Source organism: Vidua macroura, chromosome 1, assembly GCF_024509145.1.
Source record: "Vidua macroura isolate BioBank_ID:100142 chromosome 1, ASM2450914v1, whole genome shotgun sequence".
Taxonomy (NCBI): domain Eukaryota; kingdom Metazoa; phylum Chordata; class Aves; order Passeriformes; family Viduidae; genus Vidua; species Vidua macroura.
In genome coordinates, this window is record NC_071571.1 from 59,639,173 (window position 1) to 59,659,140 (window position 19,968).

At 37.5% G+C, this 19,968-nt stretch overlaps 2 protein-coding genes across 10 annotated transcripts in view; one reads left to right on the forward strand and one right to left on the reverse strand.

Moving 5' to 3' along the window:
• Nucleotides 1-5,543, reverse strand: part of BRD9 (bromodomain containing 9) — a 24,586-nt gene extending 19,043 nt beyond the window's left edge. For 7 of the 8 annotated variants that reach the window (XM_053974847.1, XM_053974812.1, XM_053974836.1 and 4 more), the window contains exons 1-4: nt 5,401-5,543; nt 4,265-4,485; nt 2,510-2,642; nt 794-854 (exon numbers count right to left, since the gene is read on the reverse strand). In XM_053974847.1, the coding sequence (XP_053830822.1) occupies nt 794-854; nt 2,510-2,642; nt 4,265-4,485; nt 5,401-5,473 (488 nt within the window). In that variant the 5' untranslated portion in view covers nt 5,474-5,543. The remainder of the gene's footprint in view (nt 1-793; nt 855-2,509; nt 2,643-4,264; nt 4,486-5,400) is intronic. The other variant, XM_053974825.1, reaches the window with a different exon arrangement.
• Nucleotides 5,465-17,208, forward strand: TRIP13 (thyroid hormone receptor interactor 13). Of its 2 annotated transcripts, none has more exons than XM_053974863.1 (14): nt 5,465-5,548; nt 5,951-6,053; nt 7,620-7,785; nt 8,088-8,217; nt 9,431-9,486; nt 10,438-10,528; nt 11,789-11,861; nt 12,807-12,870; nt 13,123-13,209; nt 14,003-14,109; nt 14,756-14,909; nt 15,090-15,202; nt 16,358-16,427; nt 16,996-17,208. In XM_053974863.1, the coding sequence occupies exons 2-14, from the start codon at nt 5,962-5,964 to the stop codon at nt 17,089-17,091; spliced, it is 1,299 nt and encodes a 432-aa protein (XP_053830838.1). In that variant the 5' UTR covers nt 5,465-5,548; nt 5,951-5,961; the 3' UTR covers nt 17,092-17,208. The 2 variants fall into 2 exon arrangements, with proteins under 2 accessions (XP_053830838.1, XP_053830832.1); XM_053974857.1 differs by lacking the exon at nt 5,465-5,548 and adding an exon at nt 5,556-5,689.
• The last annotated feature ends 2,760 nt before the right edge of the window (nt 17,209-19,968 follow it).

The window sequence follows — 19,968 nt, forward strand, 5'->3', positions numbered from 1 at the left end:
GCATGTTTGAAAAATTTCCTGATAAATGGGAGCATTGTGATTTTACATATGTAGACTTATTTCAAAAAGAAATTCTTGCAATTTTTCATTAAAATGTCTTTCAATTAAATTCAATGATCAAATGATCAATTCAAGCTAGTTCTTATATTTCTTAATTAATTCTTGTATGTTTTCTGTGTCTCTAAACTCCAACTTGGTCTTTTGGCTTCATTGAGGAAAAAAGCTCAATTCTTCTCGTTCATAAGGTCCTCTAAAAAAAAATAAAATGTTCAATTTTTTAAAATTAGTTCCAAATTCAGCGTATTGCTACAAAATAAAAATGGATTTTTTTTTTAACATGAGATGCAGGTTTAAGAAAACAATAAAATAAAAAGCCTCTCCCAATTTAGAAGATTATCAAGTAACCAAGTCTAAATTTGCTTTGTATCTGACAGTGGACACTGAATAAAACAAAATTTAACTAAAACAGTCCAATCTTCTAAAGTATTCAAGAGTTATAACTGGCTTTTGATCCCTAAACTAAGTCATTAATATTTAATAAATTTATAATGGCAATGTATAATCTGCCCAAAACACTTATTTCCCTGCCCAATGCTAGAATTGCAAACTTGGTAATAATTATCCTCAACTTATCTTTAAAAACAACATGGCTGCAAAGGTTAACAAATATCTCACAGTCAGTTGCCAGGCACTATTTTCAAACAGAATACAAGGATAAGAAGTTGCTAGGTAACACATATAAATATGCATCAGACATGGCCAACACAGCTGAAGATACAAAAACGTTTACTACCTTTGAAGCTGGCGAAGGAAGTGTTCTAGTAATTGCTGGATTGGTGTGCTCTCATTTTCAGCTGCATTTTGAGATGAAAATCCAGATAAGTGCTAATGAAACCACATATGTGTATATTTTTTATTTAGAAATATAAGTAGCAGAGAGAAAATCTTACTACAAGTACAGCTTGTACTGATCTGAAGCTGAATGTATGAACATGGATTTCAAAGCAGAAGCACATAAGATATCTAAGCACACAGTATCTATTTCTTCTTCATTTTCTGAGCTTTTTTTCTTATCACCTAGTACCCATTAAGTCAGATGTAGTGCTAAGTTTAGCAGGTCTAAGAATATGTATTAATAAGATTAAAATAATTACATTATATATTTTTGCAGAAAAAGTGAAACTTGGTTGCTCAAATACTGCAGTTGGGAAATCCATATTCTTACAACATGTTCGCTGTGCAATTTTCATGGTTTCTTCACCATAAACCCCATGCAATTCTCTAAACCTTTCAATCACAGAGTGAGAAACAGATGCAGATTTACTGGAAAGAGAGGTAACGATTACAATTTCATTTCCTGTACACATCACACAAGAAACACTATGTGTTAATTACCTGTTACTTCAGAGAGACTGGCTGTTTGAAACATTAATGAAGCATCAAGAATTGAAAATCCAACTCTCCATGATAGAGGAAAGACGTTTCCTTTCTTAAACAGAATGGATCAGGTAATTTATATGCTTTCCAATACCATTTTACAACCAGATGAAAAGAGAATAATAATGGAAATATTTTTTATCTTGTCAGTTTTTAAGGCTCCGGACTACTCAGAGACATAAAATTCTGACCTGAAAATTTCAGTTACCTTGACAGCTGATGGCCACTGTTCCTCAATTTAATGTGTGGTCACAATTATAAAATTCCTTACCAGACTAGTCAAAGGGTAGTATTCCAAAGACAAGACAATATTCCTAAAGACACAATTTTTTTGCTACTAGGTCCCATTTTCAGGCTTATGTATAACTGACATCTTGATGTAATTGAACATTTTCTCAGATAAAGGTTTCCACTGAGTAATGCTAAGTTTTAATTATCAAGCAATGGCTACAGGTAGAAAAAGCAAGGCAAAATCTAAAAGGATTAAACATGCAGAAGTTGCCACACACAGCTGACAAATATTTTGGTTGGTGATAAGAATTAAAGAAGATTTATAAATTAAAAACAGGGGTGGTATGTGGTGTCTACAGTCTTTAGAGATACACTATCACAACTTCCTTTCCATGAGAATAGAGATACTAAAACTCCACATAGGTTAGAAAACAAAAAAAGATGATAACAATACCTAAGAAGTCTCCACAAGAGTGTTTTCCCTTGAACTAAATGAAACCTAGTTTCAGACATTCTGATCACTGTGGTATAAATGCTAAGGAGAAGTAATTAGGGGAGCACTATGTGCAATAATACTTTTATAATGAGGTTTATCCTGCCAAGGAACAGAGGCCAGAGACAGATGTCCTTGGCAATGTCAGTCACCTGAAAACAAACCTATTAAAACATGGAAGCACCAAGAAGAATATTGACTTTTCAGACAGCAGAAAGTTCTGGATGTTGGAAAAAGTGAAGTCCCTATATTTCAGTAAGTCTTCATTAAAATTTTACCTTTGACAAAAACTTTGTTTTGTGCGCTTTTAAAAAGAACCAAAATAATTTAATCTTTCACACTGTTCACCTGGCTGAGTTCTGCATGCTCTGACAGGACGATCTGGAGGAGGTTCAACTTCCACCTTTTTCCCAGGATCAAAGTCATCAGTTTCTCCTTCAGTATCACACTGTTCCTTCTCCCTTTTCCTCTTTTTCTCTTCCTAGGACAGGAGAGAGAAGACATATTTTAAAAGGATGTACTTGGACTGTGCAATCCCACACATCAAAAGGTAAGAAACAGTGATGTTTTTAATTTAGAATACTCATTCAATAGCCAATCACAATACGGTTTAAACAATACTGCATACATTTTCACTATCACTTTTTCAATTTTCTTCTTCAATTAAACCTGTTCATCTTTTGCTACTTTGTATTTGATACAGTTCTATCATTCATGATTGTTCTATCCTGCATGTTTATTGAAAAGATGAATTCTGAAGCTATTTATATGTAAAACTGCACAATAACCTACACCAGACAGCAAAGAAAGTTAATTTACTATTGAGTACAGATCAATCTCTGTGGCTCCACTCTCAGCAATGTATTTTTGTTGTTTGTCACATTAAACAGAAATGAGTAAAGTATGTGACAATTCAGCCAACAAAAGAACCATAAGAAACAATGGCAGCAATTCACGATCTCTTCCTGAGTTCAGAGCAAAGGCACACCTAAGTCATTCCTGAAATCCCACAATTATTATCCATATTTTCACAGAAAAGCACACTTTCATTAACCTTCCTTAGCCTACGGTTTTATTACTTAAGTATCCATTAGCTTATTTTGCATGTAATAATCATGAACTTCTAGGGAAAAAATCCAAACAACCCCCACCCCACAACTCAGTAAAGACAATTGATACTTCAAAATCTTGTATGAAAGACAGCTGGTTTTGCTACATTTCAAGTCCCAGCCTGAAACATCTGTACTAAGAAAATTGTGCACTGTCTGTGCGGTATTCAAGAGCTTCTGAATAATCCTATGAGATCTGTCACTTCCAGATGATTTTTTTGTTAGGGCTGTATTACTTGGCGCTGTTAGATGTTAGCAACAAGCACACACAAAGTAGCACCCAAAAAACTGTCACACAAGAATAGTAAAACTACATGACAGGAAAGAATTAAAAAAGCAGAAAGGTCAGAGAACCATTATTACACAAAAATACTCTTAAAATTGAATTGTACAAGTAACTGTGCTGTGAATGCCTCACTGCTGATTTTAATCAAACTCCCCAGCGTTCAACACAGACAACTAAGGTGACCACCCTACTTGCTACTAACAAATTGACAAAGCCCAGCACACAGGTTATTCCAAGAACTAAAGATGTAATGTACCACAGTACTCAACAGTTCAGAAGCTGTTCTGAATAAACATATCAGTTTCAATGTCCAGTACCTTGGCACATCTCCAAAATGTAAACACAGCCTGGATTTGGAAAGCTGAAATTACCCTCCCTAAAATGGTGGCAAAATTTTTTTGTGACCAGGCTAAAATACAAAAGATCCAACTGAAAAACAGAAGCATGCATTAAAGGCAAATAAATAAGGATAATAAAAAGTTATAAGAAGGAAGCTTTGTTCATTGAATCATCACACAAGGTATCTCCTTTAAATGGCAGAAGTACACCAACTCACACACAAAGGTTTTCTACATTTCTGACGTGCTATCTCCAGACAATAAGATTGCTGTAACAGTGATTTAAAAAAACGAAGTTCTGCACCAGATTTTAGACCTGATAAGCAAGCATGAAGGCTGGTGTGTCTGAATTCTAAAAATCACAGCTTACCTTTCTCTTTCTTCTTTCCTCATCATCTAGATGCTTTTCTTTTTCTTTCTCTGACTTTTTCTTCTTTTTTTTCTTCTTCTCTTTATGTCGTTCTCGCTCATGATCTGATCTATCATCATAGTAACTAGAGTCATGCCCTGACCCAGAGAGTTCAGTAACTTCACTGCCTCCAACTTTAAGAACCAGCTTTAAGGGTTTTTCCAAAGGCTTGTCCACATAATCTAAATTAAAAAAAAAAAAATTAATGAATGCACAGGGAACTAACAGCACACAGCAGTTACAGAAACAGTCTAAATTAGGTCAGAAAAGAGCACTGAGATCAAGCCCAATCTATGACCCAACATTACATGTCAACTAGACCATGGCACTAAGTATCACATTCAGTCATTTCCTAAGCACCTCTAGGGACAATAACTCCACCACCCTCCTGGGCAGCCCATTCTAATACATAATCATCCTTTTTGTAAAGAAATTCTTTCCCAATGTCCAACCTGAAGTTCCCCTAGTGCATTTTGAGGCCACGTCCTCTCATCCTGCCGCTGGTTGCCTGGAGAAGAGACTGACCCCCACCTGGCTACACCCTCTTTTCAGGCAGGTGCAGAGTGACAAGGTCCCCCCCGAGCCTCCTTTTCTCCAGGCTAAACAACCCCAGCTCCAAAGCTTCTTCTGGAACTATTGTTTATAAGAATTCGCTGCAAATCAAAAATATACACAACACATTTGAAAATAAAAACAATAGCTAAGACTAACAAATCCAAACTAACAAACAGTCGTTCTGCACGTCTTACGTTGTGATGTTCCACAAACCTGCAAGACATACGAAACCGGGTCTTCGGCCTCCCCTAAAAACGTCGCAAGGTCCTTGCAGAGCAAGCTGAAATTAAGCACCATTCAAGCACCGCAGCGACCGGATCCCCTCAGGAGCGGCCGTGGGAAGCACGGAGACACCCCGGCTCACACCCCACCTCCCGCCCCGAGTTCCTCGGGCCACCCCCGCCGCTGGCAGCTCTGGCACTCCTAGCGAGGTCTCTGTCCAGGCTCCCCAACCTACGCAGGGACGCCGGGCCCCGCCGACAGCCGCGCCGTGGGAAGGGGCGGGCGCGTCCCGTGTACAAAAAGGCCCCTGCGGCCCTTACCGCTGTAGGCGGTGGCGGAGGTCGAGCGCCATTCTGCCTTCTCGGCTTTGTGCTTCTTGTGCTTCTTCCCCATGGCGGAGCCGCAGCCGGCCCCGACGGAAGCGCTCGGGCGGGTGGACCCCCCCGCCCGCCGCGGAGGAAGATCCGGGTGAGTGGGCCGGCCTTGCCTCGCCCAGCGCGCCCTTTACAAGCCGCGGCTGCCGCAGTGGTTGCCTGGTGCCTCAGTCTCGCCCGCGCTCGCAATCCCCGTCGCTCCGGCGCGTCGCTCCCGAGGCCGTGCCTGCCTGAGGTGATTCCCTGTCCCCAGCGCTGAGGCGGGAATAGCCGCCCGCCCGTCCGTACGCGCGACCGCGCTCGCGGCGTGTCCCGAGCCTGTCGTCGCCATCTCCTCAGGGAGGGAAGTGCCGATCCCGATCCTGGTCCCGATCCCGTGCCCGGTCTTTGCGGGGGGCGGTGTGTACCTGACCGGGGCACCGGGAAGGGCCGTTCGTGCCGTGGGCGTGTAGCAGTCGCTGGAAGTCGCTTCTCTTTGGTATCGCTTTTCCTCTAGGAACGAGAAAGATGGACGACGCCGCTGGAGATTTGAAGCAAGCGCTCCCAAACGTGTGTGACGGCGTTCAGATCCATGTGGAAGTTCACCAGAAGTCGAGCAGGTCTCTGATCAGAGCGTTGCTTGCTGCCACTCGTGCCTGTTTCCTCTCGGCCTCGTTCTACGCACCTCCAAGAGCCCGCAGAACCCAGTTCCGCCTTCTCTGTACTCTCCCGGGAGTTTCCTCACCTGTGTCTCTTCCTAAGATTGAACAAATACACTTCGCTCAGTTTCACCTTGTGGGTCATGTCATCCAGTCTCATAATGTAGTTGTTTGCCACGTTCTGAGTTTGCCCCAGTTTATCCTTGTCTCTTTTGTGTTGGTGCTCACAACTGTTCACAGTACTCCAGATGTGGTGTTACAAAGCCAGTGGATAGAAACAGTTGCCTTCCCTAACATATGCAGTCTTGGTAGCACAGCCTCAAATAAGGTTGTCCTCATTTGCAGCAAGGGTGCACTTGACTTATTGCTAGCTTGTCCACCAGTACCCACGGGCCCTTTTCTGCAAAACTGCACATCATCCAGTTGGCCTCTGATCTGTTCTGTTGTCTAGGCAGTGGATGAGAGCTAAGATTTCATGTTTACCTTTGTTGAATGTCAAAAGCTTCCAGTCAAACCATATTGCCAACCTGCAGAGTTCCCTCTGAACAGCAGCCCTGCCCTCCAGAATACTAACAGTTCTCCCTGCTATGGTGTTATCCATAAACTTGATGCAGGTACTTTCCATCCCATTGTCAAGGATGCAAAAGCAGTGCTAGTCCCAATGCTAATAGCACCACATTGCCTTTCCCCACCCAAGTTACTGATAGTGCTCTTAATCTTTATAGTAATCATAGCCCTCTGAGCTGGACGGTCAGGATGGGGACAACCCTCCTTGTCCATTTATCCAGTTCTTATCTTACTGTTTTTGGATATCTGAAGAATATGGGAGAACATGTCTGAGGTGTTAGAAAAATCAAGGTGTAAAAGATCCACTGTGCTATTTTTGCCAGGCTTAACAGAAAACTGAGAATTTGCACTGGTTGTAGATGATTGAAATTGCAAAATTAACTTAAGTCTTCAAATGGTATTTCCTTTCCTGTAGTTTTTGTCTCTTCTGGAAGTTTCCTTATATTATGTCCCCATCCTGACATTTCAGCTGTCCTGAAAGTATAATGGAGCTTCCAAGCGAAGCATACCAAATTCAGTCTGTAGCTTGGCTCTGAGTCTTTCTGGGTCTTACTGAAACACAGATTGCATAACTGCTTTCCATTCTTGAAGTCTAGCTGTCTCATTCAGTATCCCCTGATATGTCCTCAAGTAGAGCAAATGGTATTATTTGGATTATGTCTTTTAATGCACAAATTAAAAACAGCTATCCAGCTTGTTGCTTTTGCAGACAGACTGAATCTGACAGGTTCTTTTCTCATGTAGAATGTTGGAGGAGGATTGAGTGGGTTTGGGTTTGTTTTGTGTTGTTTTGTTTTTTTTTAGATTGGGGGTTTTGTTTGTTGGTTGGTTGGGTTTTTTGGTGTGTGTGACATAGAAGCTGTTTTCCATGAAGGCCTCACATATGAAATGATGCATTCTAACACAAATTCAAATTTCCTTATAAATGTCAATGCCATAATGATGTTTCTTTCTTGTTAGTGTGGCCAAGAAAGAAGATATTAGGATGAGTGTCTTAAAGCTGTTGAACAGACACAACATCGTGTTCGGTGATTACAAGTGGACAGAGTTCGACGACCCTTTCCTTAACAACAATGTGCAGTCTGTGGCGATTGTAGATACGGAGCTGAAACTGAAGGACAGACAGGTATTCCTGGTCAAGAATGTGCACCTCTGTTTTTGTGCCCCTGAACTAGTTGGAGGTAGACTGGTGGTACCCTAAGGGCAGAAGCAAGAAAAGGTCTATAGACTGATGTAGTATCTCTTCTTAGGCTGACTAGTATAACTAGGAAAAAGTGGTTAAGTTTTTTTGTTACCACTTAGTAAAGCCTGAAACAGAAGTAGTAGGCTTCAGAGATAAATGCCAGCTGAGAACTGTAACTTTCTTTTGCTCAACTAGCTTTGAATGAGAAATATGACAGGTAACAAATCTTTTAATGTTCATTCTAGCCTATTGACCTGAGCACAAACAGTCTTTCTCTTCATATTTTTCATCTGAATGAAGAAGGACCAACCTCTGAAAACCTGGAAGAAGAGAATGACGATATCACTGCAGCTCATCACTGGGTGCTACCAGCAGGTACCTGTGTGGCATTTCTGGGAGCTCTAGAGCAATAAAGAAAATATTGCAAAGGCTAAAAATGTTTATAGTTACCTATTAAAGATATTATTTGTATTTATTGTTTGTCTATAGAACAAATATATGTGGACTTTTTTCTTTATGGAACAAATAATTTTGGACTTTTTTCCTTTGTGGTTTTGACTGAACTGCTGCAGGTGATTCCGAAACACATCCTTTATTTCTGTAATACTTGTGGATGTGTGGAAATAACTGATCTTGTGGTCTAAAACATATAGTCATAATCAGAAGCATGCAAGTTTTTAACACTGGTGGTTGCACTCCAAGTTTTATTTAACTTGAAGACCCACAAGAAGCTTATCACTTTAAATATTCATTTTCCAGAGCCCACTGCTGGCTTCCAGCCCCCATGACACTACTGCTCTTATACATGAAACAGACAAACAAAGTAAAGAGATTTAGTCTTTGTCTTCTGGAGAGGAAAAATCAGGCTTTCCTCTGTGATAGAGCCAGACCTGCCTGTTACTGTCTTGTGCTTGGGGAAGTTGGATTCTCTGCCTGAAAGGAGAAGCACAGGTGTGAGCTAAAGCTCAGAGAGGCAGTAATTTTGAACATTTCCTATTCTTTCCATGTTGTGAAATACTTAACTATCCATTACATTAGTTTTAGGAAGAATTAAATCTGATACCTTGACTTTATTGCCACAATTTTGTGGTTTATAGTTGTTCAGTCTTTTTTGCTTTTCTTTGCTGAAAGTTAGAAGCCAACACCTAGGAATGATTGATATTCAAATAACAACTTTAGTTTTTTATGCATTATTCAGCTACATGGATAAAATTTGCCTTAGAACCCTCCTCCTACCACAAGTTTTCATTGCTCCCTTGGTGAAATGTAAGTTCATCCTCTACTGAGAATGGAAGGAATAATATTTTTCATTTCATGTTAAGAAATTAACATTAATTTCTCATCACAGTTATTGGAGGAAATAGAAGCTGGGAAACTGCTGAATTTGTCTGTTAGAAAGTGGTGTTTGCATTTTGAGAAAAATAACCTTTTTTTTTCCTCACAGATGCTTTACTTGCTTTCATATATGTGTTCTTAATTCTTCATTTTAGTTGAGAGTTATTTGAAAACTGTTTTGTGCTGCAATGATGAATTACAGGTTTCCAGACTGATTTATCCTAAACAGGTATATAACATATTGTTTTTGCAGCTGAATTCCACGGCCTTTGGGAAAGTCTTATCTATGACACTGAAGTAAAATCAAATGTAAGTTGGAAATGAATAACAATTAAAATTGCTTGAGGAGAAGTAAGAGCTGAAATTAAACCTGTTTGAAGTCTGCTGCATCCTATGGAGATATGAGTGCAGGCTGGGCAGAAGGGAATGGGAGTTTAACTTTGTTTCTGGCAGCAGCTAAACAGTTAATGGGCTTGGCAGTACGGTGAGCAAGCACTGTTACTGTTCTTGCAAATACTTATTCAATTATTTGACCGAAGCTGAGTGCCCTGCCACTTGAATGCTGGCAAGACATTGGAAAGAAACAAAACACTTCCATGGGGTCATATTCTAGCTTGAAGATCCTGTCTGTTCATCAGAGGTTGTGATGATAACTGCCAGAGCTTGTAGAATAGTAATACTGTAATCTGAAATCTAGTGACTGTGATGCAAATAAAACCTACAAATAGTTCAATTCAGCTTCTAACTGAAGTTCTTAGACACAAATAATTAATTTGTTAGCTTATTTGTAATACCATAGATACAGGATTCTCACTTAAGTCTTTATAACCAAATACAGAAAAAAGCAAAACATTCCAGTGATTGTACTTCTTAATTTATAACATAAATATCAATTAATACATCCACATTTGTCTAATTTATGGAATAGCTTTCAAAGTCGTCTGTGAAATGACAAGACTATTTAATTACACTTGCTGGTGTAGTAAATAACAGCAAGCTGATCACTGTTGAGTGCAAGTATATATGGGTAGAAATAAATGGTTACTTTTAATGGCTAAAACTTGAACTGCTGTAAAATTGTGATAAATCTTCCTTCTTTAAACCATGGGAATGCCTGAGCATGTTTGGGTTCTAATGGGCTCTTTTTTGTTGTTGTTGTTATGAGTACACAATAGACATCATTATAAATTTATTCTATTTGTGGTTATATTTGCTGTTATATCTCTAATTTGTGTGTTTCTATCTGTCCTCTTCATTTAGTTACTCGATTATGTGACGACAACATTATTATTTTCCGACAAAAATGTTGACAGCAACCTGATATCATGGAACAGAGTTGTTTTGCTGCATGGTAAAAATGATCTGTTTTAAACCAAGTAGATTCATTGGCCATCTGTTTATACTTTCCTTCTGGAAGGACTTGTACTGCAGTCCTGTGTAGTGAAATGAGGTGATACAAAAGCAGCACCTCAATAGTACAAATTTGGATGAAATGTAATGTCAGAGTCAAATCAATGTTCATATATTCCGTGTTTTGCATGAATTTAAATTCTAAGGTTTACAGTGCAGTGACAACTGTGGATTTCTTAATTTTAAGTGATATTGTTGCATTTTTACATAATGAACAAAAATAAAGCAGATACTGAAGATATTAGGAGGCATATTTTAGTTAAACTTCTATTGCAGTACTAAATATTTTGTTAGTTATAGCTTTATAAAAACTTGGAGAAACTGGGAAGGCAATCTGTGTTGTGTTGTTGACACTGTGTTCTGTTGCCAGCTCATGCTAGTTTAGTTACTGTTATTTTAGTGAAGCTGAAATCTTCAGCCAGTCCTAGCTTACTGTGGAGGTTATACCACAAATGAGATTAGCATCAACTGAATCCATTTTCTTGCAAAATGCATCTTGCATTGATTTTGTCATCAAGACTGGTATTCAAAAATAAAAGATCATAGTGGAAATATTTTTGATTGTACTTAAGTTACAACTGTCAATTTAGAAGCTTCTATTTTAGATGTTTTTATTTTGTTAGAAACTTTTGTGTTAGATATTTTTGTTTGAAAGACTTTATTTCAGACTCATACTCTGGTAACTGTTCTTGTACTTACCTCTTTGGAGGAAGTCTTTGTGGCTCTTCCATGGGGTATTAAGTCAGATCCAAAGGTTTGTCCCAGATTATAATTCCAAAGATGATCTGGGTTTCCCCAAGGAAGAAATTTCTGGGAGAGTGGACAGCTAATCAAACTGATCGTGATATGTTTCTGTTTTCCATGTTAGAAGAGTGTGTTTCAGGAAGATACAAGTTTGAGCATAGCACTGATTATAGAGAATGCTGATGAGTATTAGCCCTACAGGATGATACTCTGCTTCTCTGGCTGTTGAGTGTTTTAACTTTATGGTGTTTGCATACATACAAAATCCAGCATTAGCTCTAGGATTGCAGTCAAGGAAGCAATTTTCTCAAAATACTCTGGTGTACGCAATCATTATCTGCTGTGACTTTACTCTATAATTAGTGCTGTAATGAAATAAAGTAGTTAAAAATCTGTTAGATGTCATTAACAATGTAACACAGACTCTGTGTAATGTATGGATCTGATTCTAAATCAGGCCCTCCTGGAACTGGGAAGACTTCTCTCTGTAAAGCATTGGCTCAGAAGCTGACAATTCGACTGTCATATAGGTGATTTTTTTTTTTGGAAATTTTTCATTTTAGCTTACTATACATAGTTGTTCTTTTTCACTAGCCCAAGTATATTTCATATTTAATTTCAAGTAACTTGTACTTAGTGCGAATGTGTCTTCTTTTTTGTAGTGCACCAGGCTAGCAATAAAATTGATCTGCTAGACTGACTAGGGTATTTAAAGGCCTTGTAAAATGTGTAATTATTTGTCCCAGGTGTGTAAAAGACATTCCAGTGGCAGTACAATAGTTTTTGCTCACTTTGTACATCAATGAGTATTAAAGGGCAAAGGATTGAGGAGTATTTTGGTTTTTGTATCTTCATGTTTGATAGACCCTGGTTTTAATAGGTAGTGATTTTTTAAACTAATTTCTTTTGTACTTGGATTGTCTGAATGCCACAATCTGCAGAGGCCAGTTTGTGTATCAGACACATAATAAGAAATAGCCTAAAAGTTCACAGCAACCTAATAAATCTATATATAAAAATATATCTATATATTATATAAAATACAAGTTGTAGCATAAATAATGTGTAATTATTGGCATGATCTGACTCTAGCCCAAACTGAACGTATGAAAATCACAGGCTGTATAATGTGTAGTTGAGATACTTTGTCACTTCTTGCTATACTGAAGAAAATCTTACACAGAGAGAAGAATGAGGCAATTATCATGGTAAGAGTTACTTACCCTGGTCTAATGAAAAAATTCTAATAGCAACTTAATAAAAGAATTCTAGTGACATTTTCAGCAACGTGACAAGTTCTAGCAACAAAAATAATACAAATAAAACGTGTTATATTTTGAGAGGTAAGTAATTTAAAGTATGAATTCACAGAATTCCAGGGTCAGAATGTCAGGAATGAGACTTACAGAAGTTAATGATATCTCTGATTTTTATTTAGAATGGAGTTGATACTTCTTTTTCTCTTCATACTTTAGGTATAGGTATGGACAGTTAATTGAGATAAACAGCCATAGCCTTTTCTCTAAATGGTTTTCTGAGGTATGTATTGATGTACCTAATAAAATAAACTATGTATTTTAGAAATTAAGCTGTAATTATTCTATTTAGCTTGTTTCCTAAATATGTGCACCAGAGATTGTTCAGAAAAATTCATATGCTTGAGAATGCTTAAAGAGAAGTTTTATTAGACAGTTGTTTTAAAACCCAAGCATTTACACCTTTAAATATGATAAGCCTTAGAAAGTTGTGTGGTAAGGAAATAGTTAACATATGCATATGGTATCTTTCTAGAGTGGCAAGCTTGTAACCAAGATGTTCCAGAAGATCCAAGAGTTAGTTGATGACAGAGATGCTCTTGTATTTGTACTGATTGATGAGGTATGATTCCAATAGCATTGTTGTACATTAAATATAGCAGAAAGAAAATGGATGGAAAGGAACTGCGATAGTGCTCATTCATAAAGAACAATGAAAGCACATTTATGCTATTTCATAAGCTACATGATTGTGCAGATGAGTGAACTTTAGTCTTGACTGCTGCAGATTTGAGAGGTTTGGAAGGAACATAGTGCGACTTAGCAGGAAAATTCCAGCTGAAAGTGAATTGAAACCTTTCTTGGTGGAATTTCCTTTGCTGCTGTATGTTTGCAAGTGGAATATTGTTTTAAACTTCAAAGTAGCGCAGATTTGTATAATTTACATTTTTTTTGTACAGCTCTAAAAAACGTGAATATGGTTCGGTTCATTGTTGTTAGATTTTCTTCAAACTTGCATACAAAAGCAGCTTAGTAAGTATGTACCTTACTAGCTTTGTCATATTGGCGTTCCTATGGGGAAGCTCACTCTAAATTCAACATATTCATTATTCTGGTGGTGTCCCATTCCTCCACCTCCAAAAATCTAAAATGCAAACCAGCCTCCATTCTGCAGTCTAAAAAGGAATTTCCCTCACTATACTTTGCTTCTTTGACATGCCTTTCTTCCTCCCTGGAAAATCCTGCCTAACAAAAGATTTTGAAGAAGTTTTAGATAGTAGGCACAGGAATCTGAAGGTGTATTGCATGGGTTACCTGTTTGCTGCCAGGACTCCAAAAGTGCAATCTTTTTGGCTTTTTTGGTGTTTGGTGATTTTGTTGTTGTTGTTTTGGTTGATTGGTCCGGGTTTTTGTAGGTGGAAAGCCTCACAGCAGCCCGCAGTGCCTTCAAGGCAGGCACAGAGCCTTCAGATGCTATTCGTGTGGTCAATGCTGTACTGACACAAATAGACCAGATTAAAAGGTATTGTTTGCATACTATTGCAACAGCAAAAGGTTATTGACATTTTCAGTATTCCTATTCCTGCTAAATTTCAATTCCTACTTGGAATACTAAACCAGATTAGTTAGTGAATAGTTATTCTTTGTTCATGATTCTAATCTTGAAAAGAAATAGGAGTAATCCAGCAGAATATTTTACATGTACCTGGGTGGACAATCAAATCTCTGGACAGTATGCTTCCCCTAAAGACAGGGAGAGAAAAAGGACAGATCATGATGTCTGCTCGGAGAACAGACATCAAAATTGAAATGTAAAACATGTTGATTAAAAGTTCAAATTTACAATTCTTTTCATAATCTTTTGTGTCTGTGCCAGAAGCTATGCCAGTAGCTTCTAGGTAGTTACCATATATCACTTCTGAAATAGAATTAGAGGAACTGTGGACAACTGAGAAACAGCTGAAGGAAAGAGACTATGCATTAAAATAGTTTGGTGATACCTGGCCAAGAGCTTCAGATCGTTTAATTTAATACCTGATTGACAAGAATGATGTGACAGCTTATTGCATAAGATTATTTAAATCATAGGAAGGAAGGTCTCAACTTGTCAGTCACAAAAGGAGATAAATCTTTTACATGTGACCTAAAAATCTGTTTTTGTCTTGAAGGTATCCCAACGTAGTTATCCTGACTACTTCAAATATTACAGAGAAAATTGACATGGCCTTTGTAGACAGGGCTGACATTAAACAATACATTGGACCTCCATCTACTGCAGCAATATTTAGAATATATCTTTCTTGCCTGGAAGAACTGATGAAGGTAATACTTGAAAGCAAAACTATAAAATGTCATATTTTAGTAAATTTTGCATTTTAATCATACTTCCTAAGTAACAAAAGTAATACATTTCATTCCTTTTCTTTATTTCCACTCTTACTGTAAAATTTAATTTTGAATGCACTTATTTTTCATACAACAGTGTGTAACTCTCATTTCTAGTGTCAAATAATATATCCTCGACAGCAGCTTCTGACACTCAGAGAGCTTGAGATGATCGGCTTCATAGAAAATAATGTGTCAAGGTTAAGCCTTGTACTAAAAGAAATCTCAAGGTAAGATTCTGAAATTTTACTTTTTTCATACATATGTGCTGAGTTATGGAATGATGTGTAAAAGTAACCAAATGTCCTAACAACTGGGGATCTGAAACAACTCCATTTTTTTTCTGTTTGGGATAGGTGCAAAAACCTTCAGGGGACAAAAAGTGGAAGCAATTGCAATTTGCTAACATTTCTTGGTCTCAGATCTGGCTTGGTCTAGTACTGCTTCTGGTTTGTGCTCTGCCATTTGAAATCCTCTTGACAAGTTGCTGGCTGGATTAGCCTTTGGTTTCAGTGGATGTTGAGAATTGTAATGCACTTTAGCAGAAATAGCATGTGCCTTAGGTCCTGTTAAGAAAGTGTTTTGAAATGCCTCGCCATCTGCTAGATCAGTATTTAGCAGAGAAATATAAGTGGACAGAAACAAGGGGGAAGGGAGTAAAGTGTAAATAGATAGTGCTGTGGTTTGCTGAATATGCTGGTAGAGCAAATGGTCTTTCACTGCAACTAACAGTTCTTGAAACAATAAAAATTATATTCACAATATCAAGCAATGTTTTTTTCCAAAGTGCTGGTCTCTATGGAAGAAAATAACATTCATAAAGTCTGCAAAGTGTGTTTTCCTTCTGTTCCTAAAGTATGCAGTCTTAACAAGTGAGGAGTGAAGTAAAAGCGAGTAAGTTTTTCCAGGCACAGAGGTTTGCATTTTATGCACACAGAGCAGTGCTTGGAGAAGATGCTAACATACACAAAGTGGGTGAGGTGAAGGAAACTGTGTAAATGGTGGGTAGAAGGAGACAGGCAGTACCCATAAGGTTCAGCATTCAACCAGTTTTTTTCCCAGTCCTTCCAAAAGTGGTTGTGTCCATACCACGCTGTGGTAGACATCCCCCCAAATTCATGAGATTGGCACAGCAATTTGAAGGGCCTGATGCATTGACAGGCAGCTGTGCCTGTGCTGGTGCTGTACTATGCTGTGTAGCCTCCCACAAGCAGAATTTGTCTGTTCACACCCTTCTCCTGCTAAAAGAGATGCAAGTGACCTGTTGAATTGTCATCTGAAATTCTTTTAGAGCAACTTAATGGAGAAACACAGAAAAAGGAAAGGCCTTCTTTTAAGAGTGAATATTTAGCATTTAAGCAGCACTTGTCTCTGTTTTACCATAGAAAAAGTGAAGGTCTTGGTGGCCGAGTCCTGAGAAAGCTTCCTTTCCTAGCACATGCACTTTATATTCAAGTAAGTTTATTATATTCAAGCGAGTTTATTCTGTTCATTATATTTTGGGTTGAGTTCAAGACAGGCAGGAAGACATCTGAACACTGCCTGAAGCAAAAGATTGGTCCAAACCTCCCTTTTAATCTAAATTACACTTGTTTCTGCAGCTTTGCAGACTGAAACAATTATGTGCTGTCCATAATTTAGAATGGGATTGAAGAAGACAGGTGGGATTGATCTGCCCAAGAGTATTCTACTTTTAATTAAATAAATGAACATTAATATTGGTGCTCTTATAATTTCTTCCTGAAAAAAAGCCCCAAACCTCTACCACTTTATAAATAATAATTTGTTAAAAACCATTTTCTAAGCAAATATAGAGTATTGTGACTGAAGATTCCATGCAGGTTGACTTTGACTTTGCTGTGCTAGCTGATCTTAAATAAACTTGCAGTTTGGTTTATAGCATTTTGCAATTTTTGTAACATGAAATTAAAATATTTCTCTTTTAAATACTGTGATTTTTATGTAAAATACTATGTCTGCCTCTTGCTGTGGTGTGTCTAACAAAATGTTCTCTTATTTTCAGTCCCCCAGTGTCACAATGACAACTTTTCTTCAGGCCCTTTCACTTGCAGTAGACAAACAATTTGAAGAAAAAAAGAATCTTGCAGACTGTATGTGATACTCTATTGTTTTGTAGTTGACTGTATTCTTATATTTTTCATACAAGTTGTGCTATTTTTATGCATTTGTAAAATAAATGCATTTGTAAAATAAAATGCACCTTAAAAAACCTGGAATGCCTCTTCTGTTTTTTTAAAATGTTCATTAATAAACAACTAAGGAAGTTCACAGCATATTTTTGAAACCTTCATTTCAAATATCAATAAAAGGATTGTAAAAGGTTTTTGTTTTAAGTCAGTTTCCATCTTTTGCCATTACTAAAACTGGGCAGGCTTCTGTTCCCTGTTTTTAATCACTAACTTTCTATCCATGCATCTGAAATAACAGGCATGAAACTGGGAAGTGCTCAGTGACACACCAGATCTTTCATATTGACATCTCTTTTTCTTGAAATGTAATATAAATTATTATGGAGTTAAATTACATCAGATTAAAAAATTTAAAATCAGGAGATCTCGTAAATTACGTGATCTCCTCAGTTTGTTAAATTTTGTACAATAGTGTAAAATTTCATAAAATTTTGGGGTTTTTATGTTTATGAAAAGATGTGAACCAGACTGGACCATGTTTTCTCAATGAAGTATAACTACAATATTTTATCTTTAAATGCAAATATATTTTGGTTTTGTTTTATAAAAAGGAGAGGCAGGGACTTTTTTACAGGAGTGTGTAGTGATAGGACAGAGGGGAGCAATTTTAAACTGAAAGAGGGTTGGTTTAGATTAGGTATTTGAAAGGAATTTTTTGCTGTGGGGGTGGTGAGGCACTGGCATTGTTGCCCAGAGAAGCTGTGCATGCTTGATTCCCTGCAAGTGTTTAAGGCCAGGGTGGATGGGGCTCTAAAGAAGCTGTACTAATGGGAAGGGCCCTGCCCATGGGAGTGGTGAAAGTTGGAACCAGATGATCTTTGAGGTCCCAACCCAAACCATTCTATATTTCTAAATGTTAAGGGAGTTTCCAGAATAGTTTTTTTAAGAGAAAATGGAGGGATTTAAGTTGGTGGTATCCAGTTCAGAGATACCTTCTAGCTGTTGGTGTTGAAATACTTTAGAATTTTATTGCTTCTTTATTTGTATCTTTTAAATCAATGTTATACATTCAGAAAATGAAATATTTTTATCCTGAGTTACAGTTATTAATGAACACTATACACTGTGGGTTAAAAAATTGAATGGAACTTGTGAAGTTCTATTAATTTTTTATTATGGCATCTATTTGTATGTAAAAAGAACCTCTCTGTTAAGCCTAAGTGTGTTCATTATACTACTTTTGGAAAAAACTTGTTAAATATTATTTGTATCCACCCCCTAAAAATAGAAGGGACGTGGGTAGCAGAAGAGATCTGCTTGGATTGTCTTACAAATTTCCAGGACTGCCATAAGAAAAGACACATTGGATATGAGGAGTCCTCTGAGTAACCTCCTCCCCTCAGTCAGTGCAACTCAATCCCACACTCCAATGCAGTAACCTCAGCTGTTCTTTTCACAGTCTCAGTGGCCACACATTAATCCTGTTTTCTTTCAGTGTTCATTTAGGTTACGTGGAGGGAATAGTCTTCTTTTCCAGGTATAAATATATTTTCAAATATAACCATAAATTAAAACTGGCATTGTTTATCACAAACAGTAATTTTCAACTTTGTCATTAGCAAATTTCTTTTAATTCTGTTCAAAGCCACTAGATGGCAAAAATGAATCCTTGAGATTTAGCAAGTCATGTGAGAATGGGAATGCTGACTGAAAGTTTCAAAAGCCCTAATGAGCAAGACTTTGCTCAGTGAAAATCCCTCTTCAAGAAGTAATGTCAGCTATAATGTAATGTAACACCATAGAATTTCTCTGCTTGGCCTTACAGAAAAATTCTGGAATTTAAAATATGTTGCCTAATAAAAGGAAACTTGCAGAATTTGATCCAAAGATGAAAAGCAGTGAGTTCTCTGTGCTGCAGCAGAACTTATTTTGTAGTGTACTTTTACCATCTCATCCACTGGCTGGTGGGTTTAGAAAAATGTCTGGGATCTAGATCACTATAAGCATAGATGATGAAATATTGAGCTTGTTGAATGCAAAGACTTTCAGCATAAGCACATTAAAGTGTGGGATTTTAGAAGAGTTAAATAATCCTGAAATAGAAAAGTAAAATATTTTTTCTTTTTCTTGGAAAAAGCAAATATAGACTGAGCAAATAAGCTGAGCACAGCTTATTTTTATGAGCTGTTTCCATGACTAATGATTTTCCAAGCAGCAAAAATTGTTCATTTCTGATCCAGATCCTATGACATGATTTTAAAAATTGGGGTAGAGGAGGTTGAAGACAGAAGGATTTTATTAGCCAATTTATTCTCTGGAAATTATGCAAAGACAGTGATTTTTCTACAATTTATTTTAAAGGTTAAATAACTCTCTGAAACCTGCAGAAATACTCATTTCCAATGATCCTACTTTCATGGGTCTCTATTGGTGCAGTATTGCACCTTTTAATGAGAGCCCAGGGTAGGAGAGGCAAGGCCTCTCTGAGGCACTGAGAACAATAGGATGATTTTAAAACAAACTTTTGGAAATCAACAGAGGCTTGATATTGCATTCAGCAATATGCAGCAAACTAGACTGGGGAGATGCTGTTTTCCAAGAAAATTTTCTTTCTCTCAGATTTCTTTTGTTATGACACAGAAATAAGTTGTAATCATTAGAACTGTAGAAATATTTGTACAGTAGTTTGCTCTGGAGTTCCAGCCCTGGGGAAGAACTGAAGAGCTGTCATGGAAATATATTGAAGGATTTTTGCTGCTAAAGAGAATGATCATCAAATTAATCCATCTGCGGTAATCATTGATCATTAAATAGGGCATTTGCCTCATTTGCATTGCTCCAATTCA